The sequence below is a fragment of the Columba livia genome, unplaced genomic scaffold (genome assembly GCF_036013475.1).
Source record: "Columba livia isolate bColLiv1 breed racing homer unplaced genomic scaffold, bColLiv1.pat.W.v2 Scaffold_134, whole genome shotgun sequence".
In the NCBI taxonomy this organism is placed as follows: domain Eukaryota; kingdom Metazoa; phylum Chordata; class Aves; order Columbiformes; family Columbidae; genus Columba; species Columba livia.
This window is the reverse complement of record NW_027043030.1, coordinates 223,601-241,615: the sequence shown is the minus strand read 5'-3', so window position 1 is coordinate 241,615 and position 18,015 is coordinate 223,601. Positions and strand designations below refer to the sequence as shown.

General features: G+C 51.7%; 2 protein-coding genes across 2 annotated transcripts; both read right to left on the bottom strand.

Moving 5' to 3' along the window:
- Positions 1-9,256: 9,256 nt before the first annotated feature.
- LOC135577693 (olfactory receptor 14A16-like) lies at positions 9,257-12,663 on the bottom strand (the record flags this gene model as incomplete). Its single annotated transcript, XM_065047814.1, has 2 exons — positions 12,574-12,663; positions 9,257-9,973 (listed from the first exon to the last, which is right to left on the bottom strand). Coding segments are annotated over exons 1-2 (807 nt in total), but the record flags the coding sequence as incomplete, so codon positions are not given.
- Positions 12,664-12,772: 109 nt separating this feature from the next.
- Positions 12,773-13,705, bottom strand: LOC102096107 (olfactory receptor 14A16). Its single transcript, XM_013371226.2, has one exon. It carries the CDS (start codon positions 13,703-13,705, stop codon positions 12,773-12,775), a length of 933 nt encoding a protein of 310 aa, XP_013226680.2.
- Positions 13,706-18,015: the final 4,310 nt, after the last annotated feature.

Genomic DNA, 18,015 nt, shown 5'->3' with positions numbered 1-18,015 from the left:
TGTCTCCAGAGGAGGACACTCCACAACCTCTCTGGACAGCCTGTTCCCGTGATCAGGCACCCTCACAGTAAAGAGGTTTTTCCTAATATTCAGATGGGACCTCCTATGCTGTGCCCGTTGCCCCTCATCCTATCGTTCAGAAGTCTGTTCCAGTATTTGACCACACTCTCAGTAGAGGGTCAAGTCTGAACTTCCTCTGACCCAGGTTTGCACCATTCCCACATGTCCTGTCACTGGATACCAGGGACAAGAGACCAGCACTTCCCTATACACTTCCCTCCTCAGGAACTTTTAGAGGGCAAGGAGCTTGCTCATCAGCTTCCTTCTCTCCAAACTAGAGAAATCCAGATTGCTCAGCCACTCCTCAGAGGACATGCCTTCCGGTCGGTCACCAGCTTTGTTGCTCTCTGGACGCATTGGAATACTTCAACATCCTTGTCAAATCGTGGGGCCAGAACTGCACACAGCACTCAAGGTGAGGCCACAGCAACTCTGAATACAGCAGGATAATCACCTCCTTTGAGCGGTTGGTTCTGCTCTGTCTGATGTACCCCAGGATGGGATTTGCACTCTTGGCTGCCAGGGCACACACTGCTGACTCTTGTTGAGCCTCCTGTCAACCAGCGCCCCAAGGCTCCTTTCTGCAGGGCTGCTCTCCAGCCAATCCTCTCCCCATTAGACTTGTCCTTGGCATTACTTTATCCCAGGTGCAGAATCCGGCATGTGGACTTGTTAGATTTTATGCCGTTGATCATTGCCTAATGCTCCAATCTATCTAGATCATTCTGCAAGGCTCCTTGTCCCTCAGGATAGTCATCAGCACCTCCGAGGATGGTATGATCAGAAAATTTGCTGCTGGTGCATTAAATTCCTGCATCCAGATTATTGATAAAAATATTGGACAGACCTGGCCCTAGGACTGAGTCCTGAGGAACATCCGTGGTGGCTTCCCTGAAGAATTTTTTCCTCACATCCAATCTAAACCTCTCCGTGTGCAACTTGATGCCATTTCCGCTTGTCCTATCACTTGCTACTTGGGACAACAGACCAACACCCTCCACGATAAAACCTCCTTTCAGGCAGCTGTAGAGAGTAATAAGGTCTCCCCTCAGCCTCCTGTTCTCAAGGCTGAACAGCCCCCAGCTCCCTCAACCGCTCCTCATCAGACTGGTGCTCCAGACCCTTCACCAGCCTTGTCACCCTCCTCTGAACTCCCTCCAGCACCTCAATGTCTTCCTTGCCATGAGCGGCCTAAAACTGCCCCCAGGATTCAAGGTGCAGCCTCACCAGTGCCCAGTACAAAGGGATGATCACTTCTCTAGTCCTGCTAAAGCTCTGATTGAATCAAGGCTTGAACACCTTGGTGTGACCAGTTGGTGACAGGCTGGACTGCAGACTCCTGAGGTCCCTTCAACCTCAGTTCTCTCATGATCCCATTGTGATGTTGGGCTCTGTTTCAGACTGAAACAGAGCAGGCGATGATGGGGCAGGATCCACCTGTGCTGTAGGTGACCATCTAAACCAACATCTCAGCCAGTGAACCAGCCAACCCCTCAGTGTGACTCGCTCTGGGCAACGTGTGAGGAGTCCTGGGCAGGGAAGGTTCAGAGGGCATGGGGCGCTGTGCAAGACACAACATGATCTTGGTTCATGCCTGCAGGCCCATCAGATGTCAGTTGATGTCAATGGATATTAAAATAAGAAGAAATGAAGACAAAGATCCAAAGCAAAGGAAGGTGTCAACATACTTTCTTTCTTTCTTTCTTTTTCTTTCTTTCTTTCTTTCTTATTTTCTTTTTATGTATGTATGTATTTATTTATTTATGTATTTATTTACTTATTTACTTGCTTTTATTTATTTATTTATTCACGTATTTACTTACTTTTTTATTTACTTATTTATTTACTTATTTACTTGCTTGCTTACTTACTTATTTATTTAAAAGTCTTTGTAGGGGAGTTTCTTTTCTTTGGAAAGGAAAGAGTTCTCCAGAACTGGGGATGGATTTAGGACACAAATGTCTTCAGCTCCAGGGACACAAACACCTGGTGCCAGTGTAGATGCCCCGGGAACCCCTGCCCAGGCTCCACCTGCACTCAAGGTGCTCTGGTCTCCCCAGGTCCTGTGTGATAGATGCCAATCCCAGGCCAGCACCTCAGGTACACTGGGCCCCTAAAATGGCCCTGGCTGTTTATGGTGAGACAGCTGATGAAAGATGTACTAAGGGAAGGAGAAGAAATATTGGTCTTCCCCTGTACTTCTATTACCAACACTCTATTATTTCATCTCCCTTGTCATTCAGGGGTTCCCACCTCTCCTGATTAAATGTCCCTGTCCAAGGACAACTTTCCAGCACTGTCTGGACATTTGCCCTTCCCAGTGCTCTCAGGTTTCTCCTCCACTTGCTCTTTGGTCATTCAGTGGCCTCTCAGCTGTCTGGTTTCTGCTTTGAGCTTCAGGGAGTTACAAACTTGCCCCGTTCTTCAGAGCTCTAATTAACATGGCAGTCAACACGTTCATTGTGTTTATTTCTATCCTCTCCTGTCTCTCTGTCTAAACCAGTTCTTGTGTGGGTGTCCCTTGTGGATGCTGGACCTCATCAGATCCAGCTTACACACACAGCTGAGGAAAGTGTTTTGCTGTTTATTAAACTGATGTAGGAAAAGTGATGCAATCTCTGGTGGCCAATGAGGGAACCGGCAGACTGGGGGTGTGGGTGAGGAGCCAGGCTGTCCATACAGTGTCCAGCCTCAAGGACTGTTCTCCTGCCTGTCCAGATGTCTTCAGGAGACCCTCGGGATCAATGTCCAGTGTAGAATGCTGCTGTCACTTCTTCTATACACTGAAAAATGATAGAAAACACCCTGGAAAGAAAAAACCCTCCTTTATGAAATCTTCTTTGAAATCTTCATCAGCAAGTGTCCCATTGAAACCTCTCCAGTTAGTTCTACAAGTCTGGAAGATTTGAAGGAAATTAGGGAAAGAAACATCGCTCGTTAGGGCTTTCTGTGTTTTAATGAGCCCCGTGGCGCATTTGGTGCTGAGTCCATGAACCTCAGATACCAAGGACAGGCTGAAGAATCTGCTCAAGAAGTCCAAGTCAGAACAAACTCCAAAGTACCTTGAAGCATTAATGGCCCCACTGAGGGCTGTTACTGACAAAGCCTCCCCAGGGACTCGTTAGAGCAGATAATTGGAGGCAGTGATTGCATCAGGCAAAGGCAAAGTGCAGCAGCTCTGATGCTGAGAAAGCCCTTGGTTTGTCTGATGAAGGACAATGGCCAAGCCTTGAGCCCCTGCCCCTGGGAAGGGAGATCCTGTCCCTCACTTGTGGGTCAGGTTCTTCCTGGGCCTGTGGGGAGTGCGATGCCCAGTGCAGGACAATCCTCACCAGCTGTTCCTTGAAACACAAAGTCATGGCTGATCCAGAGTCCTTCTGAATGACCACAGCACTGCGCTCAGAATGACATTTCTTTATCCTGAACTACACTCTGGACCTCCAGAGCTGCAGTGTCTGATGGTTTTCCTTTCTCATGCTGTTTCCCAATACAAAAACAAAAAAAAGTGCCATCACCTTGGAAAGTGATTTTCAAGAGTTCTTGAGCCACTGCTATCCTTCAGTGTCAATGTTCTACCCCAGCCAGCAACTAAGACCACAACTGCTGCTCATGTACTCCCCCAAACTATTAAGTGCGATATGGAAGATAACCAAAGGGAATGGAGAAACCCGTGGCTCACAGGTGGCTCAGGGCTCTTCCTGGGGATGTGGGGAGTGCAATGCCCAGTGCAGGGCAATGGTGTGACACCTCCTGGCCTGCATGGGGGTGCAAGGAGGCAATGGGGTGCCATGGCCATGACAACCATGTGTCTCCTCTTAGACCTCGGTGGCAGGGACATCAGCCATAGCCAGGGGGACAAAGACCTTGGCTCTTTCAGGGACATCCAGCCTTGCCAGTGCTCTTGGCCATGTCCACCATGGTCCATCCTGCACTGTGGCAGAACTCTGGCTGTTTCCCCACAGGCTGAAGACACCCCATGCGGTTCCCCACCTTGTTCTCAGCCCAATGTGTCCCCAGCTGTGCTGCTGTCTCTCCATCCGCACCAGCTGTTCCTTGAAACACAAAGCCATGGCTGATCCAGAGCCCCTCTGAATGACCACAGCACTGCACTCAGAATGACATTTCTTTATCCTGAGCTCCACTCTGGACCTCCATAGCTGCAGTTTCTGATGGTTTTCCTTTCTCATGCTGTTTCCCAACAACAACAAAAACATTAAATATTGACACCATCTTGGAAAGTGATTTTCAAATTTTCTGAAGCTACTACTGCCCTTTCTTGTCATGGTTTTACCACAGCCACCAACCAAGACCATGAGAGCTGCTCACATCCTGCTCCCAGTCCCCAGGTGGGATAAGGGAGAGAAGTGAATGGGAAGGGAGAAACTTGTGGGTTTAGACAAAAAATTAATAAGAAAATAAAAATAATACACTACTACTAATAATATACTTATACTAAGATATACATAAAGTAAAATATATGACACTCAGTGCAACCCCCACGTAACTCCCATTGTGCTGAACAGGCAGCCCAAAAGAAGAGAGCACCCTGGTCCTGAACAGCTGATCCCAGCAAGAGAAAGTACGAGTGCAAAAGGCAGAGAGGCCCAAGGGCCAACTGAAAATCAGCAAAACATCGTAAAACTGAACTAACACTGAACTCCCAATAGAATGGAACTTCCGAACAGAGCTAAGCAAAGTAGCCAGAAAACCAAAACTAACTGGCTGGAAAAGGCATCTCCAGCTTTATACCGAGCATGACAGTAATTGTAGAGAATAGCTTGTTGATTGACCTGGATGTCAATCAAGGTGCTGTCCTGTCAGTGCCCTCTCCTGCCAATTTGCACCTGCAGCTGGACTCCAGAGAAGTCCTTGGTTTCATTGACGATAGTCAAGGTAAGTTAAATAGAAATAGATAAATTAAATTAAGAAAATATACTCAGTGCTATCCCCCGTGTAACTCCAGTCACACGGAGCAGCCAGTCCTGCAGAAGGGAGCACCTTGGTCCTGAACAGCCCATCCCAGCAAGAGAGAGCAAAAGGGCAACAGGCAGAAAGGCCCAAAGGCCAGCGGCAAAATGGCAGAATGGCAAAAGGCCGAACGGACATCGAACTCCTGACAGAATGAAACTTCTGAATGGAACTGACCAAACCAGCTGGAAAACCCAAAGTAACGGATGTAACAAGCCCTAAAAGCTGGCTCCAGCTTTAGACTGAGCATGGCGCTAATCATAGGGAATATTTCATTGATAAGCCTGCATGTCAATCCAGGTGCTGTCCTGTCTGTGTCTCCTCCTCCTCCTGCCAATCTGTATCCACAGCTGGATGGCCGAAGGAGTCCTTGGTTTCCCTGACAACAGCCAAGATATCAGTGAGTTCTGACATTCCTTTCATAGCAAATGGCAAACACTGTAAAGGTGCTAAAAGACAAAACGAACTCTATCCCAGAGAAGGAACAGCGTTATCTCATTATTCTCATAGTAAATCTAAACAAAAGACTGTACTAGTTGTGAAGGAGAGAGGTTCAAAATGCATGAAGAAAATTAACTCAATTTCAGTATAAACAGCACGTTTCCTCAGGCTCCCCTTCAGCAGGCTAAAGAAGTTTGGTTCTCTCAACATCTCCACACATGACCCAGACTTTCTCTGGCCATACGACAGCTCCTCCCGTTCCTCCAGAATGGGGAACCTCACACTGGGACACACGGCTCCAGATGTGACCACACCAGTGCTGAGTCACGATGGGCAATAACTGCCCTTGTCTGGGTGGCCACGCTTCTCCCAGTGCAGCCCAATGTGCTCATGGGCATGTTCCTGTTTAACACCACTGAGAACTGGCTGAACATCCAGGCTCAGAGGGTTGTGACCAGTGGCACAAAGCCCAGCAGGACGCACCATGAGGAGCACTGAAGGACACCATATCCCCACCCAACATCTCCTCCTACAGGTGTCTCTTGGGTCCTTGGAACCACCTCAGTGCCAAGGGGGAGAACACTGCCTGTATGGGGTGGAGGAGATGGGGTCTGGAATGAGGGTCCAGGGGCAGTTTCTCCTGGTTGTTCATGCAGCAACAAGCTGGGCTGGATATTTGGAGAGAGGAACTGTTTCTAAGGGCGTCCAATGGACTTGGGGATGGTCTAGATGCATTCAAGGACCTTTATGTCCTTGTTGTAAAAATATGTGGGGCCCAGAACTGCACACAGAACTCAAGGTGAGGCTGCACCAATGCTGAATACAGCAGCATAGTCACCTCTTTTGACCACATGGCCGTGCTGTGTTTGATGCACCCAGGATGCCGTTTACCATCTTGACTGTTGGGGGACAGTGTTGCCTCCTATTGACCCTGTGGCCAAGCATCATGCCAGATCCCTTTCTGCAGGGCTGCTCTCCAGCCGCTCTCTCCCAATCTACACTTGCACTCAGTGTTACTCCATCCCAGGTGAACAATCCAACTCTTGGACTTGTTCAATTTCATGCCAAGTGCTGGGTCCTGCACTTGGGTCACAACAACCCCAGGCAGCTCTATGGGCTCAGGGAAGAGCGGCTGGAAATCTTCCCAATGGAAAAGGCCCTGGGGGTGTTGATGGACAGTGACTGAACATGAGCCAGCGTGTGCCCAGGTGGCCAAGAAGGCCACCAGCATCCCATCATGCATCAGGAATAGTGTGGCCAGCAGGACCAGGCAAGTGATCATTCCTCTGTTCTTGGCACTGGTGAGGATGCACCTCAAATCCTGTGTTCAGTTTTGGGCCCCTCACTACAAGAAAGACCTTGAGGTGCCGGAGTGAGTTCAGAGAAGGGCAACAAAGCTGCTGAGGGGTCTGGAGAACAAGTCAGATGGGGAGCAGTGGAGGTAACTGGCGCTGTTTTGCCTGGAGAAAAGAAGGCTGAGGGGAGATCTTATTGCTGTCTACAGCTACCTGAAAGGAGGTTGGAACATGGAGGGTGTTGGTCTGTTCTCCCATATGGTAATTGGAGAAGGAAAGGAAACAGCCTGAAGTGGCACTTGGGAAGGTTCAGTGTGGATATTAGGAAAAATTTTGTCTTGGAAGAGTTTGTGAGGCATTGGAACAGGCTGCATAAGGAGTGGTTGAGTCACCATCCCTGGAGGTCTTTAAACTACATATAGATGATGTTCTTAGGAATACGGTTTAGTGCCAGAGTTGGGTTAATGGTTGGACACAGTGATCCTGAGGGTCTCCTTCAACCTAAATGATTCTGTGATCTCATTGGGATGAGAAACATGGTGAGGCAGCTCTCCCAGATGGAGTACTGATATGTATGTATGTATGTATGGATGGATGGATGGATGGATGGAGAGATGGATTGGGACAGAGAGGAGGATCAGCCTATCAGCCTAAGGGCTGGGGCCAGCCATGGCATGATGGAAGCAAGGCCAGCCCCACTTTGTCCCCTGCTCTTGTTTCCAAGAGGTCCTTTACACCCGTTGGTGTCAGCCCTGCTGTGCCAGCCCCTCTCACCAGCACACGACTCCTGGCCAGGAGCTCTTCATGCTGCTCCTGCTACCGCAGTGACAGAGCAGCCTGCCCTGAGCTGGGGAATGCAGAAATAGGCTTCTGTGGGTCATTCATTCTCCTGTTGAAGCACAGAGCACAGGGAGCAGGCTGTGGTGCCTGGAAACCACAGCGAGACAGTCCAAGGCAGATCACTGAAGGTCCTTCACCATCTCCAGGAACACTGGGCACCCACAGATGGACACTCAAACCAGCACCATGACGTAACATGGTGCCCCATGTCCTCCCCTGAGCCATGAAAAACACAAGTACGGCAGCATGGCCTTGTGGGGGAAATTTATTCAGGCTGACCACAGCTTTGGAAGAAGAGCCCAAGCTTCAAATACTGAGAACGAGGAAATCCCCTTTTGTGGGCTGTTTCAAAAAGATGGCCCCAATTTCAGAAATACAGTGATTTCAAAATGGGTCCACACCTGTGTTACAGAGAAGTGACACAGGACATCAGCTGCACCAGGGCCCCAGAAAGAGGTAGACAGGCCTCTGAGTCACTGCTCTGGAGAAGTGCCGTGGGAGAAGAAATTCCTTGACAAACATGGTTATCACAGATGAAATGCGCAATGCACAGGAGGTTCCTGAGATGAACTGGAAATCACTTCTGAAGAGACACAGGTAACTTATTGTTGCCGACAGAAAAATGACTGAATCAGCTTCTTCAGGGCCACTTTCAGCTCCTGGTTCCTCATGCTGTAGATGAGGGGGTTCACTGCTGGAGGCACCACTGAGTACAGAACAGACACCACCAGATCCAGGGATGGGGAGGACATGGAGGGGGGCTTCAGGTTGGCAAACATGGCAGTGCTGAGGAACAGGGAGACCACAGCCAGGTGAGGGAGGCAGGTGGAAAAGGCTTTGTGCCGTCCCTGCTCAGAGGGGATCCTCAGCACGGCCCTCAAGATCTGCACATAGGACACCACAATGAACACAAAACATCCCTCGAAAAAAAAAAAAAAAAAAACAACATGAGAGGCTGCTGCCCCAGTGCCAGGGCCGCCTGCCCCAAGCTGCCACCTGCAGCAAAGGGTTTCTCTTTCCATGTCTTTCCTGCACACATACAGTGCCCCACGCTTCTCCTGGAACATCCCGTCTCCCCACAGAGCCCTTTCCCAAGAGAGCTGAGCTATGCTGACCTGGCCAGCTGTTCCTGCCCCGCTTCCCACGCTCCATACAGCTCCGAACTGCAGAGCAAGTGGGCTGTGGTGCCCAGGGCCATGGGGTGAGTCCGCAGATTCACGTTGGTCAGGGTGGGAGGAAGACCCAGCTCAGGGTGGCTCCTGCTCACTCCCCCTCAGCACACAGACATGGCTCCTGCAGCCCCAGAGATCCCAGAGAGAGGATTCTGGGCAAACAAGTCAGTGCGGGGTCCTTTATTTCATTTATACACACAAAGATTACAGCTCCTTATTTAGAAAAAGACAATGGGTCACACCAGACAGGTAGATATGGACACAGATATAAGATGAAAAATAATTTTGGTTGTGGGTAGCATTAATACAAGAAAGAATACCTAAAACCAAAGAAAAAAAAAAAAAACGTACAAAACTCAGGTTGAACTGGTATGAGTTATATTACAAGTGACATGCAGAAGCAGGAGGTCACTTCATTACTGCTTTTGAAAAGCAAACAGTCATCACTTTCCTTATAGACTCCTTGAGTTCCCTGTTCCTCATGCTGTAGATGAGGGGATTCACTGCTGGAGGCACCACCGAGTACAGAACAGACACCACCAGATCCAGGGATGGGGAGGAGATGGATGAGGGTTTCAGGTGGGCAAACATGCCAGTGCTGACAAACAGGGAGACCACGGCCAGGTGAGGGAGGCAGGTGGAAAAGGCTTTGTGCCGTCCCTGCTCAGAGGGGATCCTCAGCACAGCCCTCAAGATCTGCACATAGGACACCACTATGAACACAAAACACATAGCAATTACACAGACACTAAACAGAAGAAGCCCAAGTTCCCTGAGGTAGGAGTGTGAGCAGGAGAGCTTGAGGATCTGGGGGATTTCACAGAAGAACTGGCCCAGGGCATTGCCCTTGCACAGGGGCAGTGAAAATGTATTGGCCGTGTGCAGCAGAGCATTGAGAAACCCAGTGGCCCAGGCAGCTGCTGCCATGTGGACACAAGCTCTGCTGCCCAGGAGGGTCCTGTAGTGCAGGGGTTTGCAGATGGCAACGTAGCGGTCGTACGACATGATGGTGAGAAGGTAAAACTCTGCACCAAGCAAGAAAAATACAAAGAAGACCTGGGCAGCACATCCTGCATAGGAAATGACCCTGGAATCCCACAGAGAGTTGGCCATGGATTTAGGGACAGTGATGGAGATGGAGCCCAGGTCGAGGAGGGCGAGGTTGAGCAGGAAGAAGTACATGGGGGTGTGGAGGTGCTGGTCCCAGGCTATGGTGGTGATGATGAGGCCGTTGCCCAGGAGGGCAGCCAGGTAGATGCCCAGGAAGAGCCAGAAGTGCAAGAGCTGCAGCTCCCGTGTGTCTGTGAACGGCAGGAGGAGGAACTGGGTGATGGAGCTGCTGTTGGACATTTGCTTTTCCTGAGCATGGGGTGCTGTCATGAGGAGAAAAAAGACAGTGAGAAGCCAGGGAAGAGTTCTGCGACAAAAATGATACCAAGTCCCATAGACCCTCCCCTGTCACACACAGACACCCTTTTCTTTTCCTAGGAGAACTTTCTCCAGCACTGTGGCTGGAGCCCTGTTCGGTGCTGGAAAATGTGCAACCAAGAGCAGGGCCTCTGCCCATGGGCTCACGTTAAGTCAGCCCAGCTCTGCAGAAGTGGGGCCACAGGAACAGTGGGGACTGTCCTGGTTCTGCTAACACAGAAGGGCTGTCAGCACTTGCTTTGCCAGTTATAAGGAACAGAGATGGTGAAGGTAGTTTGGGCTTTCCAGGATTTTTACATCTCTCTCCATATTCACTGCAGAGCACCCTCAGCATTTCTGCTGCACTGAGGGAGAACAGAGCGAGTCCTGCGAGACCAGAGGATGCCTGTGGGTCAGTGCAGAGTGAGGGCAGCTGCTCTGTCCCTCTGTCTTGCTCCAGCTGCCCTGGGCTGGCACCTTTCTGAGATGGAGACTGATCACACTCCCATGTCACCCTGAAAAGCCACCAGGCACTGCTGAGAGCAGAGGGATCCACCTCAGACCATGACAGGTCTCATCCTTTCCTAAGGTCTCAGCACCCAACGTTTAGTCCAGGACACACACAGCTCATTCCCCAGCCCCACAGACTGCATTGCCCACAGCCCACAGGTCAGAGCAAAGCTGGGACACGTGTGCCCATGGACACAGCTGCAGGAAAGGACCCACAAGATCAGGCTGTGACTCTGCAGCTGAAACTGCCATCCCCAGAGAGCCTGACAGCAAGAACAAGATCCCAACAGCAGTGACCCAGAGCAGGGGAGCAAGAAGGAAAATGCGGTGAGGGTGGCTGTGAGAGAGGCCAGGGCAGAGGCAGCCGGGCACTCAGACAGCGTCACCCTTCCCCAGCTGTGCAGCCACCTCCCAGACACCAACACTGCCGGGCAGCTGCTCTCAGCCCCTGTGCTCTGCAGAGGAACTGGAGCTCTGGCTGCACAGGAGCTGCTTCATGCCTTGGAGCCCCCGGCCCTGAGGGCAGAGGCTTTGCTGGGTGGGACAGGAGGCCAGGGGGCTGCTCACAGGAGGGATCTGCACTGCAGGGGGTCACAGGGACTTTTCTCTCTTCTCCCTCCCATAACCATTCCGGGTTTGGTTTCCTCTCATTTCTGATCATTTCCCTGCTGCATGGAGATTCTCCCCTGGGAGGTGTTTCCCTGTCCATGTCTCTTCCCTGTCAGTGCTCACAGACCATCCCACCCTCTGTGCCCTCCCCCTGGCCCTACAGATCCTGCCTGTTCACAGGGCACTGCCTGGGGGCATCTTCCTGTCTGCAGGCTGGAAAACAGGACAGGTCAGACTAAGGCTGACGGGTCCAGCCAAGGTGATGCAGGTGCTGTGCACAGGCAGAGGGGTGGTGAAGGGATGTCAGGAGCCTTCTGGCAGATGTACTGATCACTCACAGTTGCAGTTCAGGAGTCTCAGTAACTTGTTTAGGCATGAGAGCTCATTTTCATTTTATTCTTTCCTGCACCCCCCAGCCCTTGGGAGAGGAAACTGAAAAGACACGCTCAGGAAAGCTCCTTATCTGTCTGTTAATCCTTGCATTGATCTTTTCATTGGGGCATCCACTTGGAAAAATCCTGCAGGTGATCTGGATGTGTGAGCAACCCTGACCCACACAGCACCCTCTCCACTGCATGACCCTGCCCTACCAGATCCTGATCCTTCCCGCCACAGCTTCTCCCCTCAGTGTTGTTGGGATCTCCCGGGCAGGCTGAGCGCTGACCCTGGCAGGCGGCAGAGTCCCTGCCCGGCACAGCCCTGGGGTGCAGGGACCCTGCTCTGCAGGACAGCCCTGGGCAGCCCTGCCTGCACAAAGAGCTTCTCACACCTGGAGTCATCCTCAGCAGGAGGCAGCTGCCATGTGTTATCCCTCTGATGGTTTAAGGAGGAAATCCCTGCTCTGCTGCAGGTCCTCCTTATCTATACAAGAAAGTCTCTAATAGTTCAAATGCAGTCTTTCCCATTTGCACACAGGTGCAGGAGTCACTGTGTCTCTCTGACCTCCTGCTATGACTCCAAGAGGCTGGGAGACACTTCAGCCCTGCCATTTGCCACCCTACTCTGCACTTACATGAGATACATTAAGAATGGACAGGGGATCTTCTGTTCCAGGAAGCACAGCCCAGTGCTACATCCAGGTGGTTCCCCAAGGGATGTTACTCTCAACATGAAGTCACATCAAGACACTGTCTGTCCCACTGACCTTCATGGAACCCCAAGGAACAGCTGATGGTGTTTCTGCTCACCTGGGTTCATCACCTCAGAAGCACTTTATGGATTTGTTCACATCTCGTCTGTACAATGCAAACATAGATATCTGATCTACCCACTAGTTGTGCTTCCAGGGAGGAACAAAGAACCTCTTCAAACTGAAGTGAGAAGCCAGTGCTGGAAATGGTGGTTGTGAGGGGCCAGTCCATGATGATTGACCTGCAGCAGGTTCTCTAGGGTGTCCAGTGGACATGGGCACAACCACTCAGTGAGAAAATGATTTACATTATATATGCTATGCAGAAGATTACGGGAAGTTTATTGCTTCAGAAAACAGCCATTCATTAGTTGCCACACTGAATCCTTGATCTCCTTGTTCCTCATACTGTAGATGAGGGGGTTCACTGCTGGAGGCAACACCGAGTACAGAACAGACACCACCAGATCCAGGGATGGGGAGGATATGGAGGGGGGCTTCAGGCAGGCAAACATGACAGTGCTGAGGAACAGGGAGACCACGGCCAGGTGAGGGAGGCAGGTGGAAAAGGCTTTGTGCCGTCCCTGCTCAGAGGGGATCCTCAGCACGGCCCTGAAGATCTGCACGTAGGAGAAAAAAATGAAAACAAAACAGCCGAATGCCACTGAGAAAGAAATCACAAGAAGCCAGACTTCCCTGATGTAGGTGTCTGAGCAGGAGAGCTTGAGGATCTGGGGAAGTTCACAGAAGAACTGGCCCAGGGCATTGCCCTTGCACAGGGGCAGTGAAAATGTATTGGCCGTGTGCAGCACAGAATAGAGGAACCCAGTGGCCCAGGCAGCTGCTGCCATGTGGACACAAGCTCTGCTGCCCAGGAGGGTCCCGTAGTGCAGGGGTTTGCAGATGGCAACGTAGCGGTCGTACGACATGATGGTGAGGAGCCAATATTCTGCTGAAGCTAAAAAGAGAAACAGAAACACTTGGGCAGCACATCCTGTGTAGGAGATGGCCCTGGTGTTCCAGAGGGAATTGGCCATGGACTTGGGGACAATGGTGGAGATGGAGCCCAGGTCAAGGAGGGCGAGGTTGAGCAGGAAGAAGTACATGGGGGTGTGGAGGTGCTGGTCCCAGGCTATGGTGGTGATGATGAGGCCGTTGCCCAGGAGGGCAGCCAGGTAGATGCCCAGGAAGAGCCAGAAGTGCAAGAGCTGCAGCTCCCGTGTGTCTGTGAACGGCAGGAGGAGGAACTGGCTGATGGAGCTGCTGTTGGACATTTGCTGCCTCTGGGCATGAGGACCTGTGCAAGGAGGAAAAGATAGTGAAGGTTTATATGAGACTTCTCTGGGAATCATCAAACCCATTTCCCGCAGACCCTCCCACCCTGACACACAAAGAGACACTTTTATTTTTCCAGGAGATCGTCCTGGCTGAGCCCTCGTCGGTGCTTGATGAGTGTGCAATGAAGAGCAGGGTCTCTGCCCAGGGGCTCCTGAGGAGTCAGCCTGGCGCTGTGTGATGGGGTGGGCAGGGGCCAGTCCTGGGGTTCAGCTTTGTCAGCTGCACCGCTCCTGGTGCAGAAGGGAATGTCAGCATCTGTACCCCCAGGCCTGAGAAACTGACTTTGAGAGGTTTGGCGTTTCTACAGCTCCTTCTCCCCTCCCACTCTGGGGAGTGTTGTTGGGTGTCAGAAACCCTCAGCATTTCTGCTGCACTCAGGGAGAACAGAGCGAGTGCTGCGAGAACAGAGGATGCCTGTGGGTCAGTGCAGAGTGAGGGCAGCTGCTCTGTCCCTCTGTCTTGCTCCAGCTGCCCTGGGCTGGCACCTTTCTGAGATGGAGGCTGATCACACTCCCATGTTACCCTGAAAAGCCACCAGGCACTGCTGAGAGCAGAGGGATCCACCTCAGACCACGGCATGTGTCACCCTTTCCGAAGGTCTCAGCACCCCATGCTGAAAAGTCCCACCCCACGCCCAAGAAACATACCTCTCATTCCCCAGCCCCACAGACTGCATTGCCCACAGCCCACAGGTCAGAGCAAAGCTGGGACACGTGTGCCCATGGACACAGCTGCAGGAAAGGACCCACAAGATCAGGCTGTGACTCTGCAGCTGAAACTGCCATCCCCAGAGAGCCTGACAGCAAGAACAAGATCCCAACAGCAGTGACCCAGAGGAGGGGAGCAAGAAGGAAAATGCGGTGAGGGTGGGTGTGAGAGAGGCCAGGGCAGAGGCAGCCGGGCACTCAGACAGCGTCACCCTTCCCCAGCTGTGCAGCACCTCCCAGACACCAACACTGCCGGGCAGCTGCTCTCAGCCCCTGTGCTCTGCAGAGGAACTGGAGCTCTGGCTGCACAGGAGCTGCTTCATGCCTTGGAGCCCCCGGCCCTGAGGGCAGAGGCTTTGCTGGGTGGGACAAGAGGCCAGGGGGCTGCTCACAGGAGGGATCTGCACTGCAGGGGATCACAGGCACTTTTCTCTCTTCTCCCTCCCATAACCATTCCGGGTTTGGTTTCCTCTCCTTTCTGATCATTTCCCTGCTGCCTGGAGATTCTCCCCTGGGAGGTGTTTCCCTGTCCATGTCTCTTCCCTGTCAGTGCTCACAGACCATCCCACCGTCTGTGCCCTCCCCCTGGCCCTACAGATCCTGCCTGTTCACAGGGCACTGTCTGGAGGCAACTTCCTGTCTCAGGCTGGAAAACAGATTACAGATTAAGTGTAAGGTGTCCACCAAAGGTGATGCTGTTTCTGCATAGGCAGAGGAGAGGCAAGGCATGTCAGGATTCTCTTGAAGACCTACTGCAGTTCATGTGTCTCAAGTGTTTGTTTAAAATTAAGAACTGCCTTAATCACCACCCATTCCCCAGAGTAGGAGACTGAAAACACAGACTCAGGGAGATTCCTTATCTTTGTAGTACTCTTTGTCTTCTTCTCCTTGAAACCTCCTCTTGTCAATATTCTGGAGTGAGCTGGAGCTGTGAGCAGCCCCGACCCACGGAGAACCCAGCAGCAGAAGGACCCTGCCCTGCCGGGGGTGGCTCATACCCCCACAGCTTCTCCCCTCGGTGTTGCCGGGCTCTCCCGGGCAGGCTGAGCCCTGACCCTGGCAGGCGGCAGAGTCCCTGCCCGGCACAGCCCTGGGGTGCAGGGACCCTGCTCTGCAGGACAGCCCTGGGCACCCCTGCCTGCACATTTACATTTACACCCCACAGCCACCCTGGGGAGAACGCAGCATTCACATCTTGTCACTCTGACAGTGCAGAAGGCAATCCCTGCTCTGCAGCACATCCTCTCCTCTGATCAGAGAATCTCTGAGAGCTGTACTTACATCTCTCACAGGCTCTGCAATGTGACAGCTTTCTGAGATCCTACCATGATTTGCAGATGCAATGTCCTGTAGCCACAGGCTTCATATCTGAGAGGATTTCATTTCCAGTGAACTCTCAGCATCCTCCACCCCATGTTGTCTTTAACCTCTCTGTGCCTGGCTCCTGTGCCCTCGGTGCTGCAGGCAGAGCCCTCAGCCCTGCTGCGTGTGCAGAGGAGCTGCTCCTGGGCAGAGCTGTCTCTCTGCAGCGCTGCCGCTGCCATGAGCTCCCTGTGTCCCAGGAGCCCAGCCCGGCTCAGCAGCACAGGAGCAGCCCTTGATGTCCCTTTCTCTGTCCCCTCTGGGCTCCTCCAGGTGTCCCTGGGGCTCCAATGGCACAGCTTCGAAGTTGAAGTAATCAGTGATGTTGATTCTCTCTCCTCTTCAGAGACATTTCTTTCCAGCATTGTATTTTTTATTTTAAAAAATGAATCGGTATGAGAATAATCTTTTCTTGTCGCATCATTAGACAGGACACCAAGAATGTTAGAGCAAATTATTTCTGCAGACTGGGGAAGGAATATCTTCAGTTGAATGACTTGAGGCATTTTGTTCTGGTTTTACACTCCTAGGTCTTCAGAGACATTCATCAGTCTTTGGCCATGTCATGTCTGTGCTCTGATTCAAAACCTTTGCACACATGGGCTCTTGGACACTTGGTACCAGGTTTCTTGTGGCAGGTCAGAGCTGGGCTGGTGCCACAGCTGGGGTGGTTCAGCCCAGATGTGAGGCAATGTCCTCAGCCAGGGACCTGACTGGGGGAGCTGGAGCTGTCAGTGCTGCAGACAGAGCTGTGACACGGATGGAATGAACTGCCAGGCAGGGTGGGAGGGGTGAGTTCATCTGGTCCTCAAGGACAGCAGCCTCCAAGCACAGCAACAGTCCAGATCAAAGCTCAGTCCAGACCTGTAAGGCAATTCAAGAGCCCCATAATGAGCTGTTACTACTGCAGGAACAGTTAAAGGAAAAACAAAGACACTGTGTGGACACTAATGAATATAATAAGAGGTGAGAACCCCTGTGTCCTCTCATTCTCCCTCTTCACCAGTAAGGTCTCTGAGATCTCTGTGGCTGGAGTCAGAACAACCAGCAGTGCATGGGCATCAAGTCAGGGGTCACTGGAACTAACACAATCCTTTCCAGTCTATGGGACAGCAGGGGCAGCATCCCAGGAGCTGTGACAGCAGGACGATGTCACGGCGAGGCCACTCTCCATCATCTTGGAAAGCTCATGGAGACTGGGGGGACTCCCTGACCACTGGCAGCTCTCACACAGCGTGTGCACTTTTCAAAATGGCCAATGGGTGACCAGGGGAACTAAGGGCTGTGGCCCAGAGCATGTCCACTGGGACCCCATTTCTGGGTGTCTGCAAGAGAAGGTGACGGGGTTTACCCAGGGCGGGTTGTGCCTGTCCATCCTCTTTGCTTTCTGTGAGGAAAGGACAGGGTTGTGGACGTGGGGAGAACATTGATGGTCTGTTACCAGTGGTGGTCTTTTACCTGGAAGTCAGCAAGGCATTCAGCATCATCCCCCACAATATTCTGTGTCAGTGTGTGAGTAGATGGGTAAAAACAATCTGGATGGTTGGGCTTGGAAAGGTGCTGTAGAAAGGGAGAAACTTCCCAGTCATGAGGACAGTCCAGCACTGGAAGCTGTTTCCCAGGAGTGCGCACCCACTCTGTCCCAGAAAGTGACCAAGATGTGTTTGGATAAAACCCTGAGCAATCTGGTCTGACCCTGCTGTGAGCAGGAGGTTGGTCAAGACACCTCCCGAGGTCCCTTTGAGCCTGAATGACGCTGTCCTTCCTTCCCCTTCATGTTTTCAATTTAGAGAAAGCTCTCAGGTTATCCCTGACCACAGGAATAATTCACAGAGGGTCCAGAGCTGCTATACAAGGGGCCCCAAACAGCCCTGACCACATCTTGTGCATCCCTTTTCATATGTCCCCACCCAGTGTCTTATTTTTCGCTGTCCTTATACCCTTTACGAATGAACAGCCCATCTTGCTAATCCTTTCATAGCAGGTTGTTCAAGAGGTGTCAACATCCATGTACAGAGTCTGCACAGCAGCCAGGCAGCAAAGCCATTGTTACAGAAATGGAGATGAGACACTTGATCAGATCCTTGCACCCAGATATCAGTATGACATGTCAGCTGAGATTGTCGGGAACACCTGAACTGTAAGAGCAGAGCATGTGAGTCCTGGTTGGGTATCCT